The sequence below is a fragment of the Tripterygium wilfordii genome, chromosome 21 (assembly GCF_013401445.1).
Source record: "Tripterygium wilfordii isolate XIE 37 chromosome 21, ASM1340144v1, whole genome shotgun sequence".
Taxonomy (NCBI): Eukaryota; Viridiplantae; Streptophyta; class Magnoliopsida; order Celastrales; family Celastraceae; genus Tripterygium; species Tripterygium wilfordii.
Genome location: NC_052252.1, coordinates 14439349 through 14461381, shown reverse-complemented (window position 1 = coordinate 14461381; position 22033 = coordinate 14439349). Strand labels below are relative to the sequence as shown.

Genomic DNA, 22033 nt, shown 5'->3' with positions numbered 1-22033 from the left:
TCCGCTGACGGAGCCGCTTCGCAGCTCCGCTGCACCAAACAACCTAATAATCCTGAGATTTTCATCGAAAAGCAGATGAAATGTTATTGGCAAGTTAACTCCTATGGCAACAAAATAACAGAAAGAAAACGAATATGGAGCTAATGACTTGTTATTTTCTCTTTGAACAGTTGGAGCTTTCACATCTGGCTTGACAGCTTGGCATTCCCTGCAGGCTGCATGGTGACATAAATGACTCAAATATTTTGCAGCTTGGTGGTTTCTTATTTTGTTACGATCTGGGTTAGAAGAGCCTCTTACATGGTTAGTGGTTTCCCCTTTGTGGGTTGCTGGTGTTGAGCCTTCGAAGCTCCGATGACTGCTATCCTGGCACTGCTTCGCTTGAGGTTGCGATTGCTGTTGTAGGAGCTGAAGGTCGGGGATCGTAGATCGGGTAGGAGAGTGCTATTCGACTTGATACTCTATTGCACTCCTACTGAACTTGAAGCTTTGGTCTTGTCTGCCTGATTGTTTAAGATTTTAGGATGGTTCTGTGGTTTCTGATACAAGGCCAGTGAAGGAAAGTGAATCCTGCTATCTGCAGCAACATCAGCACATATCTTGCTCTGCTGGGACGGTGCCATAGATGGCCCTAGTGGGGGTTATAGTTGCTGAGAAGTAGGGTCTAGAGCTTCTTATAACCAGAAACTGAGGAAGGATAATTGGATGTAGTTATTTGTCTTGTCTGAATCTGCATCGGTGGAAACACCAAAGAAGTTGGAAGTGTGTACTAACAAAATAATGAGGCACATGTAAGAAATCTGGTGTCTATTTGTAGCAATTCGTTCTGTGCTGTTGATGATTGTAATTATAATGTGGGTTAAGAACTAATGATTGGTTTGTAACATCACTCTGCATGAAGGCCGCAGATGCAAATTTATTGCACTAAATTAGGTTAATTAGTTATCATCAGCTGATGAGGGGGTGCCGTCTCGGAAGAAATCCACCAGCTTTGTTTGTGATTGTAAATTTGGAATGTTTTCATTGGCATTGGGCGTTCAGAAAGCATGGGTTTGACTTATTAGACAACAATTCTTGCTATTTCACAATTTTTCATTGGGCTGAATTTGGGCCACTATATCAGAACTCAAACGACCGGAGCTCCGGCCCATTTTGTTGGTTAGGTCCAATGCCATGCTGGCCTTTTATGTTATGGGCCAAACTTTGGGCTTTAACCAGCCAACTTTTACTCCAAGAAAAAAGACAAAAAGATGGGGCGTCAATCATCATTGTCGGAATGATTACAGAGAGTAGAAACTGACATCCATTACGACACTGCCACCTTCAACTTGCTTAATTACGTTCAATAATATATTATGGCTCTTAATCTATTTCTTAAGATACCATTAACTAGCCCAGTCCAGACTCCAGAGTCTTCTAAAGCCATTGTCGATTGACAAAGACAACCCTCACTCACTTTGATCACTTCAACAACAGCTCAGATTAGAATATTCAAACGTTTGTCATCACTGATTAATACAGCCAACTTAATTATACTATACTTCCTGCCCGTGAATTCATCAGAGGAGGAGGGTGGGCCATCTGCCACCTTTCAAAAGCCCATTAGTCTCCATACCCCTGGACCCCACGTAGGTTCTGTAGAATAGGACAGCAAAGGTATTTACAAATGTACACACGTATAGCAATCCCACCACCTACTCTAATCAGATCTAGAGTAGATATTATTTTGCGGGATCCACCCTCAGCATTTCATCCTTATCCACCATTTTGAACTAATTCCGCCCCCAGAACTTCCTGATTCCACTTGCCTACAGTTAAAACAATTCAACTTTAAATAAAACCATGACCCATCTAGAGAAAATACCATAATTATTAATTATTAGGAGAGTCCCAAACAGATATTTTTAGGCACACCCACCTCTATATAATAAGCCACAAGTATAAGCAGTCCAAGCTATCAGGAAAGGAGGAGAGGAACAAAGAAAGAGAGAAAATGGTTCTGCTAGACAAGATTTGGGATGATGTTGTTGCGGGTCCTCAACCTGAACGTGGCCTTGGGAGGCTTAGAAAGTTAGCCACCCCCTTGAACGTCAAAGGTAACATAAATTTGTTCATTTATATTTGATTAGATCAATTAATTATGATCGTACATGAATGAAGAAATTTTTTTGTTCAATCATAATTTGTTGATCATGACAATTAAGAAGTGTTTTAATGAAAGATTGGCTATGTGCATGTGTAGATGGTGAAAAGGGGGAGGGGAGCAAGTACCAGAGAACGATGTCGATGCCAGCGAGTCCAGGGACGCCGTCAACACCGGTGACACCAACAACACCAATATCGGCTCGTAAGGACAACGTGTGGAGGAGTGTATTCCACCCTGGGAGCAACCTTGCCACCAAGGGCATCGGTTCTGAAATCTTTGACAAGCCACAGCCCAACTCTCCTACTGTTTATGATTGGTACGTACGGACTAGTAATTCTTCTTTCTTTTGCTAGTAATCAAGGGGCTGAAGTAGATACTCTGTTTGGTTGCTGAGAAAATGAAAAATATACATATCATGTCACTACTGATCCAATTTAAGGTGGTTATATATTATTCTTTTATTTTTTGTCAGTGAAAATAATTTTGAAACATAGAGGGAGGACTTGAACGTCAAGAGTTATTTGTTCTGTGTTTTTTGGTGTTCTTTTTCCTTCATTTTCTCAGCAACCAAAAGGAGGCTAACAGTAACAGATGGAAGGAGGAAAACCTGGCTCTCTGTTTCATAGGCGCGTGGAAATAAAAAATTTTAGTGACTTGGGTAAACACCCAACAATCATGCTCATGTGCATGGTATATATCTTCTGCTGATCTTTTTCTTTAGTGGATTCAAGCCGTTAGATCTATATTATAGCTGATCATGATGATGTCGATTATTAATTTTATTGGGTTGATCGCTAAAAGAAGATTGTCCTGTGTGTGGGTGACTACAGGCTCTACAGTGGGGAGACAAGAAGCAAACATCATCGCTGAAGTGGGGGAGACTGAGTGACGGATGGTGGCATGTAAATAGCGATCGTTTTTTGCTTTGGGTGTGGTGTCAGCAACGCGTCCTTGTCGTTTTGATGTTCTTGCGACAACGTGTATGTCTTTGATATGCAAGCCGAGGCTTGGTATTGTGAAATATTTGGGTGGTTTTGATGCTGTGGCACCTTGTATTTGATATTTTGTAAGGCCAAGATCTGCCGTGTACGGTGGTTGATGAGCTTTCGGTGGTTTGTTATAAGTTATAACTATGTTGAATAAATAGCTTTATGAAATGAAATCATCCTTTAATCTAATTTTGGGGATTGTAAAACGATGATTTGTTTAATCGTTTGTGCTTATCTACTTGATTATAGCAGCATTATTGAATGAATTAAGATATTATGGGATGGGCCCCAAAGAATAGAAAATTCGATAAGGTAGGTGGGCGTGGGTCCCTATAATAAAGGATGATTGAAGGATTAGTAGGTATATTTGTGAAATTTTTGGACATTTAAATTCAATTGAAAAAACTTTATTCCTTTAAAGTATATTAGTATGTTAATTATTTTCTTATTCTTGTCTTATCCATCAATTCATCAATGGTATGGAATAAAATCCTTTTTCGATTCTGTGTCAATAATTCTACTATTATTAGTGACTAATAATGGAATAATTCATTCATTCATATTCATAGAGATAGGGGATAGAATTCACATGGATATAATAAGTCTCGCTTGGGTTGTTTTAATGGTAGTCTTTATATTCACTCTTTCACTCGTAGTCTCTTTCACTCGTAGTATAGGGAAGAAGTGCACTCGAGAGTCGAGGTACTATGAATTGAAGAATCAAACTGCATCAATTGTTTTCTAAATTGTTTGGCAAAGATTTCACTTCTTATTAATTATTAATTTAATTTTAGATAAATGTTATTATTTTAAAATAGTAACATTGGTAGTAAAGTGTTACTATTTTAATAAACCTTCATATCCGATCGATTTCGATGGCGGTTCGTCATACCATCATCACAGTTGGACTCCCCTCATTGAAACACATAATGTCCAGTCAAGTACGGCCCAAAACGGCCATTGGATATGACCGTTTAAAAATAATAACATTGATCGGTTAATGTTATTATTTCAAAACAGTAACATTGGTCGGCTAATGTTATTATTTCAAAATAGTAACATTGATCGGTCAATGTTACTATTTGGAAAAAACTTCAGATCCGGTCGATTTCGACGATAATTCGCAACACCACCATCACCATTGGACTCCCCTCATAGAGATGCATTATGCCCAATCATATTTGGACCAAAACGACAGCCATAAAAAGATATGAGAGAGAGAAAGATGTAGTAAAGAGAGAGATGCAGTAGGAGAGAAAAAATTGTTGTGATAAGAGAGATGTAGTAGAGAGAGAAGATGTAATGAAATAAGAGAAAGATGTAGTATATAAAGAAAGTAATAAGAAAGAAACATATTAGATCTAATCATCTTTGAAAAAAGAGTAAAAAATGAATCATATAAAATTTAAATGATTTAAATATTATAAAAAATAAAAATGAATTTATGAGGGATAAAGTTTTTTTGGGAATAGACCTAGATGTCCAATATTTTTTAAAGTGGTATTAATATGTCATTTTCCAAAAAATAGAAAGCTGACTAGAGTAAAGGGTGGTAGGCCCTTTCAAGCCCAACTAAACGGTCTATCCAATTAATGGGCCTGGTGCCCATGGGAACTTTATTTACACTTTAGTTTTTATCAGTTAAACCCCAACGTTGATCAATTTACCTTTGACCATATGCTTTTCTAGGTAGATGATTAACACGCTCCATTTTAAATGTGACTTGCAACCTATCTCTAGTATTCAATTCTTGATCTCCAGAATCCTCTCGTGTGGATTCTCTCAAAAACCACAAATCGATAACTTCAGCTTCTCTATCAGGGACGAGTGGACGACGATGAGTATGTACTTAGGGTTTTTATGATAATAATCATTGGAGTGTATTTAATAAATGTGTCAATTTTTTATTATTTAGGGTGTGGTTAGTTATTTTTCAATTTTTATGGGATATAGATATATTTGGGTATAATTAGTAAAAATTAGGGTGTAAATAAATCTCACCCACTACCTCTTCATAAGCTATAGCCCACCAACCTGTATTATCTGTCACGGTTTTGGGTTAGTTTTGATGTCGGGTTTTAGTACCCGACAAATACCTGAATCGAGAACAAAATCGATTCTGTATTGCTAAGTCCTGAAAAGTATTAGTAAATTTGCTGGTGAAAGGATTCTAACCTCTCAATCGTAGAAAGAAAATGTCTTCGAATCATGCAGTTAACCACTAAGCCTCAGAATTCATATACTAATTTGAATCCTACTACTAGCAGTATAAAATTGTACCGTTATCTATTAACATATTAAAGCATACAGGATCATGATAGTTTGGTTGAGTGGCAATGACTTTGCATGTTCCTGACTGAGGTCATGGGTTCTAGTCTCACCTCCTCCGAATATTTATAAGGAGGTGTGTCGGCTTAGTCTGCCCCTACGTGGGCTTGATAGTTTGCCCCTGCGTGGGCTTGATTTGTGCCTCCTGCGTGAGGCCTGTTGACACCTGTACTTTCATAGGCTTGATCTGGTGGTGTGTCGTATATTGTATTTGTATTTGTATTCAAAAAAAAATCATGATAAACCGTATAAAATAAGAATCACACTAATTAACCAAGTGATTGATAAAATTAACTAAATAATAAAATTACATAAATGTGATATGGTAAATGTATAAATGGTTACCAAAATACTTGGTACTAGCATCATGTTTTAATGGGTTTAGATTTGCGAGTTTGAAAACAATAATTCAATCAATTATAAAAAATTAAAAATTAAATGATAAACGAATATGATTGTAAATGATTATGAAAGTGTTTCGATTTTGAAATTTTAAATAATCATTATATTTATACGATTAAGATTTTTGTTAAAAAACATACCACATCATATTTACTTCATGTCATTATAAATGTTTGTGTATATATGTTTAGTGTTAATATATGTGTTCGTACTTTTGAATATATATATATATATAGATATATATATATATATAGTTCTCTTATGCGGTATGAATTTGCGGGACTAATTTACGGTATCAAATAAGGATCGTTTGATCAATCTTACGGTTAACATCTTTCACGCGACTTCTCGACTCTCTCCTTCACTTCTCAAAAGCCCCATCTCTCATCAGTCTCATGCGTTCACTTGTCTCTCTCGTTCCCACCTCCATCGCCTCCTCTGTGATCGACCACCTCCGACCATAAGACACTCAACCAAGAAGACCACCTCCATTAGGTTAATCGACCTCCCCGAAGCCCCAAATCAGCCTCCCTGAAGCCCCAAAAATGACCAATAGAGGAAATTTTTATATGCTGTATGAGTGCCTCTATTAGCTGTGATGCTGTTTGTATTGTTCCATGTCTACATTCTTGCCATTGTTGACTATAAAAATGACCAGAAACGCGAATTCGCGATTCGAACCAAAACCAAAAACTCCTTCAGATGAAGTAGGAAGGCTAGAGAGACCCATTTTTTATTCACTTCGTCCAACCAACAGTGTAAAGATAAGCCAAACAGAGGGGATCCTTATCAGTCACAAAGCCAATTAAGAGAATGTATGCAAAAAAATATTAAAAGATTTTCAAAAATGTCAAACTAGTGGATCGGCACAAAATCTCCAGAACAAAGCAACAAAACCCAACTGATGTCCCAAAGGCAGTTGCCAAATCAAACAAATCAGAACTTAAAAATCCATAATATTCATAAATTTACACTCATATATGTCTATGCAAGAAAGGAAAGGCATTCATCGCGATATTGAAAATCCAAGTATTTGCCTTTTCTTCAGATTACATCCGTCAGGTGAGATGAGTGAAACTCATCCCGCATCTGCCATCTTCAAGCCCCGATGGTGTTATACATCCCACATCACCCAAGTGTGGTGAGGTGAAGTGTTTTATAAGATTGGGCAAACCTATCACTAGCAAGCCGATTTTTTAGTGCATAGTTAGGCCCATAACAATTTGGTATTGAAGCTAAACCCACTTTGGCCCATGTTACATGGGTCGGGCTGCGTAAAGTGCTACCTATTGACCCCATACCCTGTTGAGGATGCTAGCCTGGTGAAAGCCTCAGGCAGAGTACAATTGACGTGGACGTCGGCTCGCTGAAGCGTGGTGGTTTGTTATACATCCCACATTGCCCAAGTGTAGTGAGGTGAATTGACGTGGACGTCGGCTCGCTGAAGCGTGGTGGTTTGTTATACATCCCACATTGCCCAAGTGTAGTGAGGTGAAGTGTTTTATGCAGAGTACAGTCGACATGGACGTCGGCTCGCTGAAGCGTGGTGGTTTGTTATACATCCCACATTGCCCAAGTGTAGTGAGGCCCAAGTGTAGTGAGGTGAAGTGTTTTATGCAGAGTACAGTCGACGTGGACGTCGGCTCGCTGAAGCGTGGTGGTTTGTTATACATCCCACATTGCCCAAGTGTAGTGAGGTGAAGTGTTTTATAAGATTGGGTAAACCTATCACTAGTAAACCGGTTTTCTAGCGCATGGTTACTAATGATAGGTTTGTCCAATCTTATAAAACACTTCACCTCACCACACTTGGGTGATGTGGGATGTATAGCAAACCACCACGCTTTCGCAAGCTGACGTCCACGTTGGCTGCACTCTGCCTGAGGCTTTCACCCGGCTAGCACCCTCAATAGGGTACGGGGTCAACATGTAGCCCTTTACGTGGCCCGATTCACGTAACATGGGTCAAAGTGGGTTTGACTTTGATACCAAATTGTCATGGGCCTAACTATGCACTATAAAATCGGTTTACTAGTGATAGGTTTGCCCAATCTTATAAAGCACTTCACCTCACCACACTTGGGCGATGTGCGCGTTGAGGAGAGAGAAGTGAATGAGACCGAGATAGAACGAGAGAGACGACACGTTAACGCGTGAAAGATGTTAACAACCACACTTGGGCGTAGAACGAGAGAGACGAGACGTTAACGCGTGAAAGATGTTAGCAGTAAGATTGATCGAACGGCCCTTATTTGATACCGCAAATTCGTACCGCATAAGAGAACCGATGTATATATATATATATATATATAATTTGTTTTTTACAATTGAATAGTTTAGTGGTAATCCCAATTGGGCATCGCTTCGACTTTTGAGTTTCGACAGCCACAAACATTTGCTGATTTGCAATAAGCAGTGGATGTGCGCTGTCCATCGCATCCTCTTCGAACACGCGCGCTGTCAGTGAATCCAACCAAAATTGGATTAGTCGAGAGAGAGTGCTTGGTGACGAGGACAGAATAATCATGCTTATTTTGTTGTTTAGAGACGAGTGACATAGGAGCATAGAGATACACAGATGAGCTAAACAGAGGTAGAGGAAAATGGGAGAGATCTCCGGTTACGGGGAGTATTTAGCAGGTTTGGTCGCCGGCGTTGCTACCGTCGCTATTGGTCATCCCTTTGACACCGTCAAGGTATCTTTTACATTTGTATTCAAGTTATCTCTTTTTCAATAAAGTTTTAGATTTTGCAATTTTAACTGTTGGATTATTGTTTAATTTTGCTGCATTTCCGAACGTCATGGGAGGAACTTGATTGATTTGTTGACCTGAACTCGATTTATTTATTTTACTTCTCCAGTTTTATCAACTGCATAATGAAGCAAAACTTGGAAAAATTGAAGCTTTATCCTCCATTGGTTGAATGTCATTATAAACTCTACTGTTTGTCTAATATATGTTCCAGTATGATACAGCGTTTCTGATTAAATCATGCTTGTCATTATTGTGCTATTTGGGGCTCGACTTATGCGAGTTTCAGCTTTACTTCTGCAGCTCTGCTGGTATTCTTGTGCATACCAGGTGTTCGATGAAAGGTGTTAGCCGTTTGCTCAATGTATCAGGTGAAGCTGCAAAAACATAATACTGAAGCTCATGGGATCAAGTATAGGAACGGATTGCATTGCACGGCTAGGATACTAAAGACAGAAGGGGTATGGTTCTCACAATGTTTCCTTTGGGCAATAGGGCTTTACAATGGTTGAAGAAATTGGTTTAGCTGGATTCCATAATCTGCATTAAATTGCTCTTGTCATCTCCTTCTCCCTTCTCCTTGGGGCCTATATTCAGAATCGTGCATTTTTTTTCTTTCTTTTTTATACTTTCTGAGGAGAACTGAGAGATTGCTGCCCTTTAACAGATTAGAGGACTTTATACAGGGGCAACATCATCTTTTATTGGGGTGGCTTTTCAGAGTTCGATTTTTTTTGGCATTTATTCACAGACAAAACAGTCACTACAGGTTTTTATAAAAGTATAGTGGATTAGCTGTTTATTTGTGTTATGTACAATAAGCAGACTGGTTTTGTTAATAATTTTTTTGGCTATTCATTTAAACATATCTCAAATCAATTAAATAAGTTGTAAATAGTTTTCTTCCTTGCTTGAAAAGGGAGGGTTGCAAAGTGATAAGCCACTGCCCAAAGTCATAATTCCGACAGCAGCTTTTGGTGGAGCTATAGTTAGTTTTGTTTTATGTCCATCTGAGCTTGTTAAGGTGAGTGCTTTGAGAAGCTAATGTGTGGAAGTGTTGTTCTCCTTGCTGTACTTGTATTATCATAGGATAACATTGATCTTCTGCAGTGTAGGATGCAAGTTCAAAGAACTGACTCGTTGGTTCCAATATCCAGAAGATACAGTAGTCCTCTGGATTGTGCTCTTCAGACATTGAAAAGTGAAGGGGTGAGGACTGAGGAAATTCTATGCTCACCTTACTTAATGTTTCTTGTGGTTTAGGACTGATGTGAAATCTTGCAGGCTACTGGCATTTTTCGTGGAGGTCTTACAACATTTTTAAGAGAATCCTTAGGAAATGCAGTCTTCTTTAGTGTTTATGAGTATGTTCGTTATTACATGCATTCACAACTGAAAGCTGCTTCTTTTGAGCATAGCAATTTGTTTGACATGGGGGTTGGCATTGTTAGTGGTGGCCTTGGTGGTGTAGCTGTAAGCATTCGTAGTACCCCGGTTATAAGTGAAGAGAACTATTACGACAAATACTGCTGGTGTCCTTTTTGTTCATTTCATTTTTTGCCCTCTTATTTTCCAGTTCTGGTCCGCTGTTCTGCCTTTGGATGTGGCAAAAACCATCATACAGACTTCACCAGATAGAAGCTCTACTAGAAATCCATTTCGAGCCTTTCCTGCTAATGCTGCTGCAATTGTCCCCTGGGAGCTTTCCATGAAAATGTTGGGCATCAAGCACGATTAAAGACAATTTTGCCTTATAATTTTTTGTGCTGCCATTTCCAGCACTGATGGCTGTTTGGCCATGAATGTTTCATGAAACTCTGGGCAGACACCATGCAGTTTACTGTATTCAAATTTTGAAGAGAAGAGTTGCCTGACACTTGAGCTAGACAGACAAAAAGGTCATAAGTTATGAGTTAGTGCATCTTTTATGGTTGGCACAGTTAAATCTGAACTTATGAAGGAACACCAAATTGGTTATGTGATCTGGTTGCCTCATTAAGTATATGAGACTGTCTCTGTTTTTGCGAGACCATCCAGGTGTGCTGAGCTTGGACATAGAAACAAGTAGTTAACAGAAATTTGATTGATACTTCTCCTCATTTGTGAACCAGGGACAAATCTTTGCAACTCTTCTGCATCAGTCTAGCCATATGTTTTTAACTTGCTGAATTTTACAACTCGCGTGAAAAGAAATTTTCCACTTGACAATAGCGCAAGTCCAAACCTAGTGCATGATCACAAGGGTATTACTCTTAGTGAGAATTGAACTCAGGACCTCCCGAGTTCTTACGGTTGACCTCCTGAGAGATTCACCAACAAGACTATCACCCAAGTAGTTTTCAACAATGCTACCAACTTCATACCTGATGGCAGGCTGGCACTTCTCTTTGTGCTTGTTTCAGCCACATCTCTTCAACTACTCTTAGTGAAATAATACGGTGATAAATGAAAAGGAGAGAATGCCATTGAAGTCAAAATATGCAGCTTATATAATCATAGATTGCATCTGTCATATATGGTCTCCAAGGAATAGTTACTGAATATATTGCAGTTTTTTTAAATTTATTCCTAAGATAGTGAATAGTTGCAAATTTGCAATTGCTGCTCAATGACCAGCTTAAAATTGACAGAAGAGAGAGAGCATGCATTAGAAAGATTATACCTACTTCCCATATTAATAATCCTCTACTCAGACTGAGCCTTCTCCATGATATTCAGACGAGCTTTTCCGACGCCGCTCGTTATGCCCTGCCAAACGCCTTCGACAACTCCTTTTATTGTCATCAAATTCCAATAGTTCGTGGAACCTGTAATCATAGTTGTGAAAAGATATGATGATCCCCCATCCTCTCTAGCTATATCACCATTACAAAACTTGCTCAAACCACAATTCATGTTAAGAAATCAACAGTCATTGGCTCCGGCTAGCTCTTTCATGGTGTCGATTAAGGGGGCGATCCAAGTATTCGAGATTTACTACATACCGGACTAAAAACACATTATTTCTCACCATAAACTAAATTAATAATAAGAAAGATAAGATCCAAATATTTGTGATTAGTGGACAATACTAATTGAAGCCGTCTTTTACAAGCTAACAAAAATGATTCATTACAAATTCGTGATTTCCAGCTCATATATATATATATATATATGTATGTATGTATATTTTCAACTGTTTTTGTCATGTGTAGCCCGTGAACACCTTATAATTAGGTTTGGAGAAGAGGGTAGGATTCGAATACTGAAAGGCAAATACAATAACAGTAACACCAACTACATCTTTATGTGTATCAGCCAAATTAAAAGGTACAACTAATAATGTCTAGTTTAATTGGTTTTCGAGGTGCATTATACATATATGAATATAATTAAGTACTTGTAAATCTTTTTTTTTTTGTGTAAGTATTAAGTCTTACAATTAACTAGAACCAAAGAGTTTTGGAAGGATTAATGATTTGGTCAATATTAATTTTTCTCATGAACTACGATATAACATAATAAAGTCTTAATATACCATCTTTTTTTGTTGAATACAGGGGAAGGGGAAACTCGGACTCAGGATCTCTATGAGATTAGACACACATGAGTGTCATTTGAGTTACTCGTGGTTCTCCTTAATATACCATCTTTTGAACATTATATATCTTCCATTTTCATATAATAAAACTTCTGGAATACAATATCTAGGGAAACTTATTATTAAACAATTGGAATGAACTCAGATATAATCACTCTCTCATAAATAATTGGTAAGGTAGATTTATAACAGGATTTTTACCTAAAAATGCACTAATTAAAATTTTGATTTTTTTAGAGTGAAGATTTTTTACATATATGTTTCTGCAAAAAAATTTAATTTCACAACTTGTTAGTGCTTTGCTTTGTTCAACTTTAGGTTGAATCTGACCTTCTAATTAACCCTAACAATGGAACACAAAATTAAGCACTCTACTTTGAGCCGGTAAATAATACAAATAGATAACAAAAATTAATTAGGGTTTGACAAACCTGCTACATTGCTGGCAGAACCGCTGTTGTATTCCGGCGACAGCGACGACCGGAGCCTTGGCGTGGTGTTCACAGACCTTGTGACGCCGGTGGTAGGGCTTAGCATTAGTCATATTGGTATCACAATCCTCTGCCTGACAAGAAACCGGCGTTGTTGACCGGCTTGGACCGGATAATAATCCTTTCTTCCCTTTCTTTTTGCTCTTATCATCCTCTCCAGCACTGTCTTCTTCTTCAGTGATCTCCTCTTCATCCTCCTCGCTAATCTCCCTCAAGCTCCTCTTTCCTTCAGCTCTGTTTGTCGCCATTATCAATTCTTAGATCCAAGCACAACAAGGCAAGGAGAGGAAAATGAAGGAGAAAGGATAAGAATTTAATAATGTAAATAATAACTCAGTAGCCAGATATAAAAGAGCAATGAAAAAGAAGAAAAAATGTGTGTGAGGACCATTGAGCAGTCGGAAGCTTAACAGTGATGGGTACTAAAGTGGTTATAGGTCCATCAAACTAAAGTTCAAATAAGAGAAAACTTGTATTAATTAGTTTGTTATCCTTAACATGTAAAAAAATAAATAAAATTAAGCATCTATCTTTCTCATGTTACTCGTCTAGCTAGCTAGCTAGCTAGCTTGATAAATATATAAGAATGGAAATTAGCTTTCTAATAAATTGTTTGGTATATATAAACCCTACTTGACAACGATGGGGTTTGGTATATTTCTGTGGCTTTATTTTACTTTATTTCACAATCAAATAAATACACACATAGTTTAATCTAATGGTTGAATTGACCAGAGTGAAATACTTGGTGGGAGGGTTAATCCAAGCACTCGAGAGACTTAAATGAAATTAAGGCTCATAGATTAATGTTTTTTTTTTTTAACGGAGAATGACCTCATAAAAGTTTCTGATTTGGACATCTTATATGAGCTTAAATTTAGGCAGTTGAGGCTAACGCGAGAAGAAATTTTCCATCTAATGATAAGATAAATTGAGTCGAAGCCCAGCATGTGACTACAATGTTATGGAATCGAAAGTCTAACCCTAGATAGATTCATCAATTACGCTATCACTCAAGTGGTTTATTGATGTCTACAAAAACATCAATCTCCCACCTCATCTACATACATTTTATGATGGGGCATGCTTGTTGGTACTGCCAGATAAGCTGGCTAGAGGTGTCAATGTTATTAGGTTCTTGCAAGTTGGCAGTAAGTCCTTTCAACTTCTTCTCAAGCATCTTTGCTGTATTATTGGAAATCCTGTACCTTGTATGGTCCCATTGATTTACTAAATGTTGGCTTGTCACCATTACAGACATATGATATTGAATAGTTGCATGTCCTTATTTTATTTTTTGTTCTCGTACTAATTGTTGGCATCTTATTCTTCATCTCTTTCGTCCTTGCCCCCTCTCTTTTACTTTTTCATTGTTCATAGTTTTTGATGCAGCCAACTACGTTGCAACTAAGTGGGTGTTGTTGTAATAGAATATAGCAGTTGCACAAAATAAAGGGTAAGATTGAAAGAAACAGAAATTGAATTTTATTGAACACAATAAATGAGATTAAATCAAAGAAACAAAAATAGAAATAGCTAGATCTTGGTTGATTCTGCAAGGTGAGGTACTGAAAACCCGAATCTCCCCGAGATACAACACCTTATCCTGGAGAGTCTCTACACCATAAAAATTTGGGTGTCCTATTAGGATTGATCAATAAATTTGGAGTCGATTCGGATCGTGTGTGGAGGCAAAGTCTGTTGCTCGTATGATGTTTCTAGAGTTGCCATCAGGACAAGGGGTTTAGCCATCCTAATAGTTCATGTGCGTGACGTGGTAGAGGGCCTTACTAGAGGTTTGGATTGAGGAAGGTTGAAGAATTGTCCAAACATGTCTGGAAATTGTTACCATTCGAACGACTAAAGAGGCTTCTGTTTTTTCAATTATTAATTAGAAGACTATTTTCCAACATGTCCTTGACCCAAAATGTCTAATCCAACGACCTCACTTATAAACTAGCAATCTTGTCGCTAAAACTTTCCAATGTGCGATTTTTACAACACACAACACACATCTCTCTTTTGGTTATTCAACCATTCACACTTCAATGATTGCAACAGTGGGAACCTATCCTTACTGGATATATAACTACGTACCCAATCTATTCTACATATATGTAGGTTGGTCCTGGTTTGTCTAATAAAAATGGAGGGGAATTCCAAATTCTCATGGAGTGCACAATCTCCATCGCAGTCTCGCAGAGACGCAGACTACGACTCTCCCTTAATGGGCCGAACGAAGGGCTTTTTGCCAATCGAAGGGCCACTCATAATAGGCTTGTTGGGCCCCTAGAAAAAGCAGAACAGCCCAATGCCCAACTATATATGCGATACATAATCTGGCACAAGAGGATGTTAAACCTACAATTAGTGGCCCAAATAACAATGTCAAGGGTTTGAAAACAATTAAACAAAGATAACTTTATGGATGATTATTTCAGTTTTGTGCTGTAATATCAGGCCCATAGAAAGAGTAATGTGCCACATAATACATATTAGACCATAATTCATGGGCCCAAGTAGCAATGTCTAGTATTTGGGCTAGCTAATGCATGGACTTACTCAAGCCCAATACTCTATCACACAACACAAGAACTATTAGGCCTGGACAAGCTAAGCCTAAATCCTCTCTTCATGTGTTAAAAGGACACAAATGAAGGGAATTTGGATAACGTAAGCAGATTTAGTATAAGAGTAAACATAATTATGAACCCATTAGTATTCTATAATTAATAAAAAAATCTCATAATTATAACACTCTTGTATTAAAATAAGAAGCAATTCATTCATATGATCTCTCTCTACTCCTCTTTAGACTTTAGGTTCCCATTATTAAATTCCTTAGTGGGAGAATCTCAACATCACTCCCTAACCAGCCCCCTAATCAATTTGTCACCTAAGACTTCAATCTTCATTCGACCAATCTATATATATACATATATAAATAGAAAGTCTATTCAACAACATTCTCTCCTGGTCCCACGAGCAAACGTCCACAAGCTTCTAACCTTATTGTGTGAAACGAATATATATAATTTATGTATAAATTAACGTGACAGGGAAGAAGAACCTCACTGGAATTTTCCATGCCCACGTTCATTACAAACATGGCCCCCCGGCCCATAATTTATAAAAGTGTAAATATGTAATATACATATTGTAGATGTCAAAATCTACGATCGTTAAACAGTCGAGTAATTTATATTGAGTCTTCTACACCACTAAACCTAGATAAAGTCTAAACTACCCTTATTCCAAAAGGTAAAGTCATATATATTGTGAGGGCACGATAGGTACTTTCATCAAGAAATGAATGAATGAATAATATATAAAATAAAGGAAGAAAAAAAAGAGAGGAGAGTTGAGGTCTTTGTCTGGACATTAGTGTAAGGGGCAGTAATGTGGTCAGGTCAGCCTTTGATGGATACAGTCGGCTTTGGTCCCCCTCGACTCGATCCACACTACTCTCTCTCTCTCTCTCTCTCTCTCCATGATCAGTAGATACAGATCTCGATTACTTTAACGTGCGTGTTGGGTTCCTTTCATGTTTTGCCAAATTGGAATCTCTTTGTCCGCTGGTGACTGACTTCAGTGTGAGTGGGTTGGACCCACCGTCAACCCCCTCAAAATTGACTAGTACTACCATCCTCATGTACGTCTACATCTACCTACCTATATTTATATATGTATAAATATGTACATATATTATATTTCAAATCCATGTAAGAGTCTAATTAAAACTTGATTATAAGCAAATATATTGTATGACATCCTGTTTTGAATAAAAATTAGGTTAAAATAAAGCTGTAACTAGTCCTACATATATATATGTAGCTAGTATGATAAATGTAGATGTCCATGCATGCATGCATGATTATTGGCTATTGCGTGTCTGAGAGAGGGAGAGAGAGAATTTCATTAAGCAGTCATGTCTGTATTCAATTCATTATGCACAAATCAAGGTGTAAAAGAAGGAATTAATCAATAGAAGTAGAAATTTACCACGACATGTATAAAACTTGCAATTTTGTGACGTGATACAAGCCATTATGAGTTTGAACTTTTATAGTAAAATTTCATCGTATATATATCAAACATTTTTGGATTATAATTTTGTTGTTTTAACTAGTAGGAAAAGGTTTTGTTAGCACGATTTTGGAACGATTTAATGAAGTCACAAAATGACTTAAAAAGATTGAAAAAATGGAGGTATAATAAATTAATTAATTAGGTCACAATATATCGTGATTGTGATTGTGCATTGACTGTAAAAGTGAATTTGGATTCAGGGATTTTGGGGAAGGGAAAGAGAGTTTCCTCCTAATTCTCTTGTTTGGATAATTTAGAAAAAAATTAAAGGGAGAGATTTGAATAGCATTGAGGAGAAGATTTTATTAATTTTTGTCAACATACTTCTTCCCAAAATGTGGTCATTTGGAGGGAATATAGCTAATTAAGTTATTTATAAGTTAGAAATATATTTTACCCTTGTACATAGTATTTTAACATAAAAAAGGATAAATTACTAAATTAAATCAAATTTTTTTTTATCTATTCAAACATGAGAAAGGGAAAAGTTTTCTACGTACCTTCCATCTTTCACCTCTCTTCATTCCCTTCACTTCTTTTCCCTTCCCTCCAAACCCACTTTAAATGTGAGTTGGGGTCGAAAGTTGAAACCATGCGGCATACATCTTTGCATAAAGATAAGATAACTAAGTCTTCATTGATCATTTGAGACACTTAACTTCGTTAAATTAATAGAATAGTAAAAATAACAGCATTTAATTACTTAGTTTCAAGCTTGACTTTCATACAGTATATATTGTTAACATATTCCATACGAAATCATCATCATCATTAGTGGTTATGATAAGAATTAATGACAATAGATAATTGGCTACAGAAAGATTCTTTGGTGTATAGATCCTAATAAAATTAACCCTAATTAGCTAGGTTGCAATCTCTCACACTTTGTGATCATATAATTAAAAAATAACACAACGTGGTCTAGTGAATCTCAAAGTAATTAACATTACTGCCGAGAGAATGATGAAGGGGGTGTTTGGAAGGAGAAGATCCCTTGAAAGAATACAAAATCCGTTTGTCCCCCAAATTATAATTATAATTATTTTGCTTTTTTACTGTCTCTTTTATGCTTAGCTGCTCCCATCACATGCTGTTCCATTCCATCTTCTGACAACATTAACGGTTTCTTTTATTGTTTTTAGGTGTTTCTTTAACTGCAAATCCAACAAGATCAACAACATGAGCAAGAGAGACCTGGTGAATAAAGTTACCTATCTACCTAAGCGTCGTCTTCTTACCATGTGTCTTTTGAGTCCCAGATTTGAACTTAAGACACTCAATTCCCACATGGAGCCCTCTTGTCCTCTTCCCCTTGGACTTCAAGTTCTTCGATCTATGATAATTTAATTAATTAGTACTCATCACTACCTAAACATTCCCTGCATCAATGTCTCTATAATTCGTTGTAGGTATTTCATAATTCATACGCCACCAAACATGCAATCGTGAAATTGAATTTAGTTACGAGAACATATCTAATTCACATACATATTCTAGTCCACTCAATCACCACGAATAAATTTTTAATTGTGTTATTTCTATGTTAATTAATATTGATTACTATTTCATCTTGACGTTTTATGTCGATGAATGAAATATAAGCAAACATACCGAAGAGTGATTTGTGCATGGGTCAGAGGTGTCCCTAGGATTGGTGAGACATGCCATTGTCTAAAACTCCATTTTTGTTAAAAAAAAACTAGTAATCACAAGAAATGTTAAATGAGTTAGCTACAACATCTTTTTTAATCGTTCATCGATATCATATGTCATGAGGTAGATCGGCCACTACCCCTTGCATCACATAGTTAGTGATTTTACATTTCAAAATACTAACAGATTCATATTTTTAAGTAATAAATTATAAAATGTTACAAAATTCATATTTTTAAGTAATACAAACACATTTGAAGCATTGGGATTCTTTCTAACTCTTTCAAGTCTCAATCTCTGATGCAATTATGCTAAGGAAGGAATGTTACGTGGTGATGGGTAAAATGTATATGTATGTATGTGAAAAAGTAAGAGTGTCATGGTAGTGTTGTTACTTTCTCGAACCTCCCAAAGATTCATCTGTTAATGCTTTTACTTTATCTCCCTGTCTTCTTCTTGGATTTTGAATATTTGTCTTCCCTTTTCTTTTCTCATTTTTTAAATCCATCCCCGTTAAAGCCATCTCACACATATGACACCCCCCTCTCACGTGAAATTTTGTCCCTAAAAAATCAAAATAAATAAAAATAAATCTACTCTCTCAATACTCTCTCTATAGTTGCAAGTAATATAGATTCTCACGTCAACAGCTTTTCTTTGTCTATACCTCTGTGCTCAAACGATTCTGTAGCGTGAGGAGAAAATGTTCGGTGAATGTGAGAAGACGGTGGTCGACATCTCTTCATCAAGTACCAACGAATGGTCGCAGGTCTCACTCTCTCTCAACCCCTCTCTCTCTCTCTATCTCTCTCTTAATTATTAGACACAAAAACGTGACCCCATTTTTGTTACTTTGCTTTTGGAATGAGAATATCTGTAGTGGTGTTGTTATTTTTACCCTAAAACATCCAAACCCTAAACTTTTTTTTCTTTCTTTCTTTGATGAAAAGAATTTGATGGCATCATCAACAACAACAACAAGGCTTAATATGGAGAAACCAGGACAAGATCAATCACTACAACAACAACAACAGCCGCCACAGCAGCCTCTCAGGTGTCCTCGCTGTGATTCGTCAAACACAAAGTTCTGCTATTACAACAACTACAGTTTGTCTCAGCCAAGACACTTTTGCAAGGCTTGTAAGAGGTATTGGACTAGAGGAGGAACCCTAAGGAATGTTCCAGTGGGTGGTGGGTGCCGGAAGAACAAGCGTGTCAAGAGACCAAATATTGGTGGTGCAAGTAGTACTGTTGATGGAGTTGATTCTTCATCATCAGTTCTTCAAAACCCTAATCCTAATCGACCTAATCAGTCGCCACCGTCGCGGATCGATGTGTCTTCAGGTTTAAGTCATGTTAATCCTTTGTTTTATGGCTTACCCAGTAACTCATCCGAGATGAATTTTTCATTTCCTAGGTTTAGTAGTACTTCTGCGTATGATCTGCTTCCTAATCAGTTGAACGGACTTGGATTAGGGTTTTCCTCAAATGGGTTTAATCCTAATAGGCAAATCCAAGATGGGTTAGCTTCAAATTCTCTTCTTTCTAGTTATTCTTCCATGTTTGGGTCAGCCACCTCATATTCCAACACTAGTACCACAACAACAACTTCACCAACTATTGCTTCTTTGCTTGCCTCAGCTGGTATTTCCCCACAAAATAAGTTGATCAAAGACAACCCTTATTTTCAAGGCTTGACACCCTTTGATCAATTTCAGATGGCAAGTCGTACTAGTGATCATATGAAAGAAGTGAAAAATGAAGAGGGACAAAACAGGATGGGTGATTGGGACACACAATGCCAGAATCAGATGGAGGAGATTGGTTTATCTGATCCTACAATTTACTGGAATTCTACGAGTGTTGGTAATTGGCATGATCCAGCAAATATTGGTTCTTCTGTGACTTCATTGATCTAGCAAAACCAAATCTCATGATATAAATATATATATATATCTCCCTCTTTTTTCTTTCTTCCTAGCTTGTTCTTCCTCTATTTCAGTCGGTTAGGCTTTGTTTTTGTAGTGGAGTTCATTCATGGGCTTATATATTTTGAAGCAAATTAAGATGGGAGGGGAGCTTTGGATCGGAGCGATCATGTCAGCTGCAAGAATGAAATCAGCCTTACAAGTTTTATGTCAAAAGGTTGATAATTACCCAAGATTGCGCTGAGAGGAACCTCGGATCCTCTTCATCTCATCATTACAATATTATCAAAGTTGAAGAGCTACCACCATGAGAAGGATATTCGGTGCAACTTTCTTAGTTGTCTTTATTCGGTAATGTATATATGCTTTATATTTCCTTAATTTGCTTCTTATGTATTTGTTTGTAACTATAGCTAGGACTAGAGTTTAATGGAGTCAATGGGATCAATCGCTCGAGGAACTGATTTCTTTTTTCTTTTTTTCTTTGTGGGGGGTGGGTATATTGGTATAGAAATTAAAGAGGGAGATTTGTTATTTTAATTGGGAAGGGTATATTTAAGGTGTGATTGGTATTGGGTATATGTTGTTCACTTTGTTAATTAAATTTCAATGAAATTAATTTGTTACAAATTGTGGGTTTTGTAGAGAATACTAAACAATTGGTTTTTGGTGCATACTAGAAATGCTCAATGGACTATGTTCATGCATATATGTTATTGGTATTATTATTAGGTGATAACATATTGACTAGCTGGTAGTTCTAAGATTTTTATCAAGCTGATAAAAACCATGCCTCAAAATTGCGTCTGCACGTATTAGCTAGCTCGCCAGCTCTGAGCAGTAGTCATTGTTTATTCCAAATTATATAGTCACTGAGAGTGGCAGGCATTTTAGTTCCAACCAAATAGAGTCTACACATCCTGGCATTGGACAAGAAGTACTACTGAAGCAATGAAAGATTCAGTTTATGATATTGTTTCGTAGCGTTTTGGCTGTACTATAGTGTAGAATCTCATTCTCTTGTCCACTTATGTAAATGACCCAAAAAAAAGGTATGTGTGCCTATGAAAGAGAGTTTTTTTTAGCTGATAACGACTCAACCCATGTGTAAATCCGCCTGACAGATAATTTGATCGAATCTCAACGCAAACCATTTGAAAATAATCGCACTAATTTAAAATCGAACTTCTGACCTAAGACGATATTCTTTATGCCCTAAGTTCAGAGAAAAAACCAATTAAGCTATCGCCAAATGGTTGAATTTTTTTATACTAGCACCTAGAACGGTTTAGGTACCATCTTTAGGTACAGAAGATGTTCACTCACTCGAACACCCTCTTAGTTTTTTTAAGAATTAAACTGCTAGATGCCTTGATCCATTATAATTAACATGACATTACTCGCTCTTTGCATGGCTGAACTGTGAAGAACTCGCTTTGTCAATGGTCTACAGTTTGTCATAAAGTACGTATTAGTGGTCTATGGAAGCGTGTACCTTTGTTTTGTATGTCTTGTAACGCATGCTTGAGGATTAAAGCGCTAAATCTCTCACAATTGCCGCTTTCATATATATATATAAATATATATAAGAATTCTCCGATCAAAAAGTGTGGACCAAGTTTGTGGACCAAAATCCAATGGTTATAATAAAACACAACATAAGTGGGGACCACA

General features: G+C 37.1%; 4 protein-coding genes across 12 annotated transcripts; 3 read left to right on the top strand and 1 right to left on the bottom strand.

Annotated features, from left to right (window-relative positions):
* Window positions 1-1931: 1931 nt before the first annotated feature.
* Window positions 1932-3344, top strand: LOC119987907 (auxin-repressed 12.5 kDa protein-like). Of its 2 annotated transcripts, XM_038832814.1 has the most exons (4): window positions 1932-2096; window positions 2243-2462; window positions 2711-2836; window positions 2977-3344. In XM_038832814.1, the coding sequence occupies exons 1-3, from the start codon at window positions 1994-1996 to the stop codon at window positions 2784-2786; spliced, it is 399 nt and encodes a 132-aa protein (XP_038688742.1). In that variant the 5' UTR covers window positions 1932-1993; the 3' UTR covers window positions 2787-2836; window positions 2977-3344. The 2 variants fall into 2 exon arrangements, with proteins under 2 accessions (XP_038688742.1, XP_038688743.1); XM_038832815.1 differs by lacking the exon at window positions 2711-2836.
* A 4836-nt stretch (window positions 3345-8180) lies between these two features.
* On the top strand, window positions 8181-10650 carry LOC119989358 (mitochondrial arginine transporter BAC1). Of its 8 annotated transcripts, none has more exons than XM_038834827.1 (7): window positions 8181-8561; window positions 8990-9106; window positions 9286-9387; window positions 9538-9642; window positions 9729-9827; window positions 9903-10091; window positions 10195-10650. In XM_038834827.1, exons 1-7 carry the CDS (start codon window positions 8469-8471, stop codon window positions 10354-10356), a joined length of 867 nt encoding a protein of 288 aa, XP_038690755.1. In that variant the 5' UTR covers window positions 8181-8468; the 3' UTR covers window positions 10357-10650. The 8 variants fall into 8 exon arrangements, with proteins under 8 accessions (XP_038690755.1, XP_038690751.1, XP_038690749.1 ...); XM_038834823.1 differs by having other exon boundaries at window positions 8182-8561; window positions 8990-9079; XM_038834821.1 differs by having other exon boundaries at window positions 8182-8561; window positions 8990-9079; window positions 9286-9399.
* A 433-nt stretch (window positions 10651-11083) lies between these two features.
* On the bottom strand, window positions 11084-13102 carry LOC119989359 (squamosa promoter-binding-like protein 3). The gene is made up of 2 exons (XM_038834828.1): window positions 12630-13102; window positions 11084-11425 (listed from the first exon to the last, which is right to left on the bottom strand). Exons 1-2 carry the CDS (start codon window positions 12935-12937, stop codon window positions 11308-11310), a joined length of 426 nt encoding a protein of 141 aa, XP_038690756.1. The 5' UTR covers window positions 12938-13102; the 3' UTR covers window positions 11084-11307.
* A 5956-nt stretch (window positions 13103-19058) lies between these two features.
* On the top strand, window positions 19059-21234 carry LOC119988712 (dof zinc finger protein DOF1.4-like). Its single transcript, XM_038833861.1, has 2 exons — window positions 19059-19200; window positions 19382-21234. Exons 1-2 carry the CDS (start codon window positions 19135-19137, stop codon window positions 20348-20350), a joined length of 1035 nt encoding a protein of 344 aa, XP_038689789.1. The 5' UTR covers window positions 19059-19134; the 3' UTR covers window positions 20351-21234.
* The last annotated feature ends 799 nt before the right edge of the window (window positions 21235-22033 follow it).